Below are 6,621 nucleotides of genomic sequence, written 5' to 3'. Positions count from 1 at the left end.
CATAAGTCCAATTCAACTATCCAGGTGATCACCTCTGTTTTTTCTTTATGTAGATCTTCTGAGGAACCAGATGGGCAATCTTGAACAATATTGCACAATATGTTTAATGCATCAGCACTAATGTAGTAGATGGTATGTAAATGGAAATACTTTATTTTACTCGTCAACTGAAAATTAAACCTGGGGATTTGAAAGGGTATAATTCTAGGTGATATTGAAGTAGAAGATTAAATGATTCATTTTTCCTACAGACAATCTGAAATTGTGAAATGTATAATTTTATGCATTGTTCTGGGTTTGTCTTCTTAGCTGTTGTTTGCTGTTTAGGGAAGGCCTCAAAACAATGATATAGCATTTAGGGGAAAAAATACAAGTCAGTAACCCAACACTAGAAGCAATAATGGAGAAGATCTCCACAGCAATCATATATTTCCCCTTGGTGCTCAGGTATGATGGAACAAAGGACAACCACACACTGCAGAAGACCAACATGCTAAAGGTGATAAACTTGGCTTCATTGAAAGCGTCAGGCAATTTTCTTGCTAGAAAAGCCACTGTAAAGCTAATAATGGCAAGGAAGCTCATGTAGCCCAAGACACAGTAGAACATAAAGACTGAGCCTTCATTACACTGCAGAAAGATTTCTTCTGCCCCTGAATTTGTGTCAGCATCTGGGAATGGGGGGGAAGTCGTCACCCATATAGTGCAAATAATTCCTTGAATTAAGCTGCAGCCCAACACAATGGACATGGCCAATCTTTTCCCCACCCATCTGGTCATCTTAGACCCAGGCTTAGTGGCCATGAAAGCCAGAACTACAGTGATGGTTTTGGCCAAGACACAAGAAATGGCCACAGAGAAGATGATCCCAAAGGCAGTTTGACGAAGGAGACATGTCACTTTGTCAGGTTTCCCGAGGAATAATAATGAACAAAGAAAAGACAAGAGGAGAGCAATAAGGAGAACATAGGTGATATTCCGGTTGTTGGCTTTGACTATGGGAGTGTCCTGATGCTTAATAAAGATCCAAAGGATTCCAATTGTGACCCAACAAAAGAAAAGAGCAGAACTGGCCAAAATGATCCCCAAAGTTTCTTCATACATCAAAAATGTTGCAATCTTTGGAAGACACAAATCGTGGTTCTCATTTGCATAATGATCTTCTGGACACTGAAAGCAATCATCCATGTCTACAAAATAAATTCATAATATACAAATTGCACTGAAAAAAATAAAAACTGAGCACCGTGCATTAAGAACAAAAACCTGTTATATAACACATGAGAACCAGTAGACTTCCTGTTTGAAAACCCTTTGCTCCAAGATACATTGTTTGGTATCTCTTGGTATTTGAAATCCATTCAATAAACTGAATGCCGATCAATTTGCTACCTTTTACTCTTTCCATCTTCTAATAGGATGTGAGATTTAAAATTCCCAGATGAGCAACTCAAGAGAAACTATGAACAATACAAAGAGTTTCTCTCACAGGAACTTTTAATCTAGAGTATTAATCTAGAGTTTTGCTGTTTTGACTCACAGTTTTATTTAGGTCTGTCTGTCTGTCTGTCTGTCTGTCTGTCTGTCTGTCTGTCTGTCTATCTATCTATCTATCTATCTATCTATCTATCTATCTATCTATCTATCTATCTATCTATTACATTAGCATATGCAAGAACTCACCATCTTGGTTGGAAATCTTCCCATGTGGACATTGTAGACAATTATAGCAGCAAAAGGGTTTGTCTTCTATCTTGCTCCTAGCATAACCCAAATGGCACTGATTATTACACAAAGACAGAGGTTGGACCTGTTAAAGAAGAAAAGGAGAATATGTTTTTCTTTTTAAAAATTTGCACTTAGTGGTAACACAGTACGAAACAGAGTCATACTGCTCTCCTTTTCTGCCTTCACCTATGGCTAACTTATTTATTTATTTATTTTATTTGTCAACAAATATAAGAAAACAAGTAACAGAGTAGACACAGACATGGACACATGAAAAAAAAAAATTGGCCCCCAAAAAGAGAATATACTGTAAATTGGGAACTATAGGACAGGGATGGTAGGTACTCTGGTGCACTTATACACGCCCCCTTAGAGACCTCTTAAGAAACATGAAAGATTCACGGTAGATAATTTTTTGGTAAAAGGTATGGGGATTAGAGAGACTAACAACAGGATCAGGTAGATTGTTCCAGACATTTATTACTCTGTTGCAAAAGTCATATTTCCTACAATTAAGATTAGAGTAAATTACATTGAGTTTAAATCTATTGATGGCCCTTGTATTATTATGGTTGAAATTAAAGTATTCATTTACAGGTAGAACCTTTTGGTAAATAATCTTATGAACTAAGCATAGGTCAAAACGTAGACAACGTAGTTCAAGGATTTCTAGACCTAAGATTTCAAGCCTGGTGGTATAGGAAATTTTATTTCGAGCAGAAGATTTGAGAACTCTCCTAGTAAAATATCTCTGGACCCCCTCTAATGTAATGATGTCTGAAATACAGTGAGGGTTCCAGGCAGGTGAACAGAAATCAAGGATAGGTCTATCAAAGATTTTATATGCCTTAGTTTGAAGTATAGCGTTACCCAGGGGTGAAATGTAAAATTTGTTGCTACCAGTTCTGTGGGCACTGTGGGTGTAGCTTGGGGGGGTGTTATGTGACTGGGTGGGCGTGGCCAACTCTTTTTTTTACTTTTAAAAGCATTTTATCTACAGCCTCTTCGGCTGAAGAGCTTGTAGAAAAAATGCTTTGATAGGGTTCTGACAATCCCAGCTGAGCTGCACAATCAGCAGAGGCTTTTTTTTTTTTACTTTTAAAGGATTTTTTCAGCTGAAGAAAAAATGCTTTTAAAAGTTAAAAAAAACCTCTGACAATCGCACAGATCAGTTGGGCATGTGAGGGGAAGGGGGGCAGGGATTTTTGCTACCGGTTCTCTGAACCACCCACCACCATCACTAACGGATCTGGTGATCTGGTCTGAACTGGGAGCATTTCACCCCTGGCGTTACCAGAGAGAAAACTTTGTAAAATAAGATTTATAACTCTTAAAGCCTTTTTTGTAATGATGTTACAGTGTGCTCTAGGACTTAGATCTTTAGAAATGAGTACTCCTAGGTCCTTGACAGAGTGTGGGTCAACTTCTGCATTAGTTTCTTCAATAGAGAGCAGGATTATTTCATTTGAAGAAAGCGTTCAACCATACAACCTTCAGTACTAAGCAGTATTCAATAAGTACTAAAAGGCAGGCAGGTTATTTTTGAAAACTAGATAGACCACTGTTATCTCTCCTGTCAAGATTCCAAGTTATATGTCCAAGGGGCGTGCATAAGCGCACAAACGTGCCTACCGTTCCTGTCCTATTGTTTTTCTTTTCTTCTTCCTATATATATGCTTATACCTCCTTATATTTACTCATATATGTGTTTATTTACTATATAATCTTTTTGTATGATACCTACATATATTGTTGTGACAAAATAAAATAACTAAAATAAAAAATAAAGAATAAAAATGCAAGGCCTCCATTTTTCCTCAAAGTCTATTTATTAGGAACAGATCAAATTGGCAAGGTCTTGGTGCAAATCCAACTCTGGACAGACTCCGGAATTATATCCAGTAAAAAGCAAAAGTTTGAAACTTCTCCCCATCAGTTCTCAGTCCATCAGTCCAATGACTCCAAGCTCCACCTTCCACCAGCTGCAGGCACCTTCTCAGTTCCCACGGGAAGGAATGTCAACTAGCCATAATATTCCCCCTTATCTCTACAACCCCCCTACCTACTGCTAGAATGTGGCGAACCTGAAGCACTGCTAAATTCCTTTGCAGAAAATCTAAAGAAAGCTAAGAAAAGAATAGACAAAGGCTGCAATAAAATATGGCTACACATATGTCAGCTTCAGGGTCGACATCTAAAAAATCCAAAATCTTTGCAAAAATCCTTGGCACAACCTTTCTTTTTCACATCTGGATGGCTCCTGCTGAATAGGAAAACACACTGTTTTATTTCAATATGACAAGAAACATCAATTCTACATCTTAAATTCTCTGATCTCTCCATTCACATATATAACTTAGAAGGCATCCAAGAGAAGAGACACAGTGTAACACTCCCCAGATTGGTCTGGAGAACATTTAGTAATCCTGGAGTATTTGAAATATTTTGCATTTGAATCTAATTTTTGTGCTGGACTTTGAAGATAAGACAACTTGAGGAATGACAGAAAGCTATATATCTACAAGCTAAAATGGAATTAACCATACCTGGTTAAATCTCCTTGGCCATACAATATCAGCCGCATCAATGGTGAACAATGCTTCCTGAGAATCCATGATTTCCATTCCTCCAACTCTGACCCTCAGAAATGATAGATTGGGGAATGTGATCCAATTCATAATATCAAATCCAGTCTCCAATTCTCCATTTTGGTTGAAAGAAACCTTTTGCCCTGCACTATTGTTGAATGAGACCCCTCTCATAAATTGGTTTAGCTACAATGGAAAAGAAGAAAGAAAGAAATCAGGTACCCAAGGAAAAACATTCATTCCCTCATTCAATAATATTTTCTTCAAAGTTTAAAGGGAAGATAGTAGGCAATGCAATAACAGTATGCACTCTGGTAAACTAGCATTAAAATAATGCATCCTTTACAGCACAAACTCAAAATAAAGCAACTAAAACATAAAACAGATGCAAATGCTCAAAAGAATAATATGTGTGTGTGTGTGTGTGTGTGTGTGTGTGTTCCAGCATAACTCTGGAAAGCCTCGAGCAATTTCAATCAAACTTGGTAGACACCCCTAACACTCCTCAGTCTCTCTCTCTCTCTCTGTCTCTCTCTGTCTCTGTCTCTCTGTCTCTGTCTCTCTCTCTCGTGTGTGTGTGTGTGTGTGTGTGTGTGTGTGTGTGTGTGTGTTCCAGCATAACTCTGGAAAGCCTCGAGCAATTTCAACCAAACTTGGTAGACACCCCTAACACTCCTCAGTCTCTCTCTCTCTCTCTCTCTGTCTCTCTCTCTCTGTCTCTCTCTCTCTCTGTCTCTCTCTCTCTCTCTCTCTGTCTCTCGTGTGTGTGTGTGTGTGTGTGTGTGTGTGTGTGTGTGTGTGTGTGTTCCAGTGTAACTCTGGAATGCCTGGGCCACTGCAATGAAAAGGAATAAATTATATCTATAGTGTCAAATCACAGTATTTTTGACAGTGATAGTGTGCATTTTGGATTCATGTTCTGTTATGATACAGCCTGTTGTGCCTTAAAATGGCTTCTACTGCATAGCACATGGTAACAGCTTCATAGTACTCCACAAGGGAGCTCTCTCTGGTAAGGGGGATTGCTTGAAAAATAAATACCCGGGCAACGCCGGGTTATCAGCTAGTAGAAAATAAAAGAAAGATAACTTTTACATTTCCTTTGGAAGAATGAATTTAATTGAGGTTTAGGGTTCAGGTTGTAGATATTGTGAGCAGACAGTAATTGGTTTGTTTAAGGGTTTACCTTCCACGACTTTTGATCCAGATGTTTCCATTTGACTTCATGTCCTCTAGCTCTGTATCCCATCATGGATGAATGGAAGTCTTGGAAAGCATGTGCCACCACATGGATGGCATTGTAGATGCTGTAGCTGTGGCCAGTCATGTCCATTTCAAACACAGATGTAGGAAGAGCTTCTAGTTTCTCCTTTCCAGTGCAGGGAACTGCATTTTCCTCCTCCATTCCAGAGATGGGGAAGGAACATTCAAAGGCACTTTCCCAGAAGAGCTTGATAAAAGTATCTCCTTTTTCCGAGGTAGGGTCCCTCATCTGAACAAATTGCTGGAACCCTAACACCTTCTCTGTGTGAATTGCAAAAGACAGAGCACCATGGAGGAAGACTAGGTCACTCTTCCTCAGAAAGGGAAGTGACGTGAAATCCATCTCAGCGGTCATGACCCAGATTTTAGCCTTTCTCCATAATGGTGCATCTTCAATTTTCAAATTAGTGGAAAGAAGTCTCAGAACTATAATTCCGTAAATTTCACCATGAACTAATATTACGTTAGCTCTGCTTTTCATAACCACCATGTACATTTGAAGTCCCACTTCTACCAGCTCAGCAATGCTATTGGAATAATCAATGACTGGAAATATTTCAAGGAAGGCTGAGCAGATGCCCTTCTTGGCTATCATGGGAACCACATTTTGTACGAACTTCTCACCGCTGTCATCTTTTGCAAACAAGATGCCAATCCATGTCCATCCAAAATGCAGAAGTAATAAAAGAATTCCCTTATATTGACCATCTATATTTGGGAACATTTGTTGCTGCATTGCAGCTTCTTTTTTTGTATTAATTTCAGTAGTGGAACCATAAATTAACTTAAAAAAGAAAAAGAAAAATACAGGTCAAATTTCAACAGGACACTTATCCTCTTCTTCCTTTTTTGAAATGTAGGATGAAATGATATTATTCACCCATTTAAACTACTATAACGTACATATTCATGTTCAACAGATATTTCGTATTTTGACTAAAGATATATTTTACATGCACATTCAGAGTGTCCTAGAAGGAGATTGTTAAGTCATCATTCTCACGTGTCCATTAGCAAATTTGATGAAAAACACATTGTCTTT

The 6,621-nt window shown here is 38.3% G+C and overlaps 1 protein-coding gene across 1 annotated transcript; it reads right to left on the bottom strand.

Annotated features, from left to right (window-relative positions):
• Positions 1–279: 279 nt before the first annotated feature.
• Positions 280–6,303, bottom strand: LOC131198009 (vomeronasal type-2 receptor 26-like). Its single transcript, XM_058182517.1, has 4 exons — positions 5,503–6,303; positions 4,275–4,502; positions 1,684–1,810; positions 280–1,190 (listed from the first exon to the last, which is right to left on the bottom strand). Exons 1-4 carry the CDS (start codon positions 6,301–6,303, stop codon positions 280–282), a joined length of 2,067 nt encoding a protein of 688 aa, XP_058038500.1.
• Between the last annotated feature and the right edge of the window lie 318 nt (positions 6,304–6,621).

This window comes from Ahaetulla prasina, chromosome 4 (assembly GCF_028640845.1).
Source record: "Ahaetulla prasina isolate Xishuangbanna chromosome 4, ASM2864084v1, whole genome shotgun sequence".
Taxonomy (NCBI): Eukaryota; Metazoa; Chordata; class Lepidosauria; order Squamata; family Colubridae; genus Ahaetulla; species Ahaetulla prasina.
The sequence above is the reverse complement of the archived record's forward strand: the minus strand, read 5'-3'. Positions and strand labels throughout refer to the sequence as shown.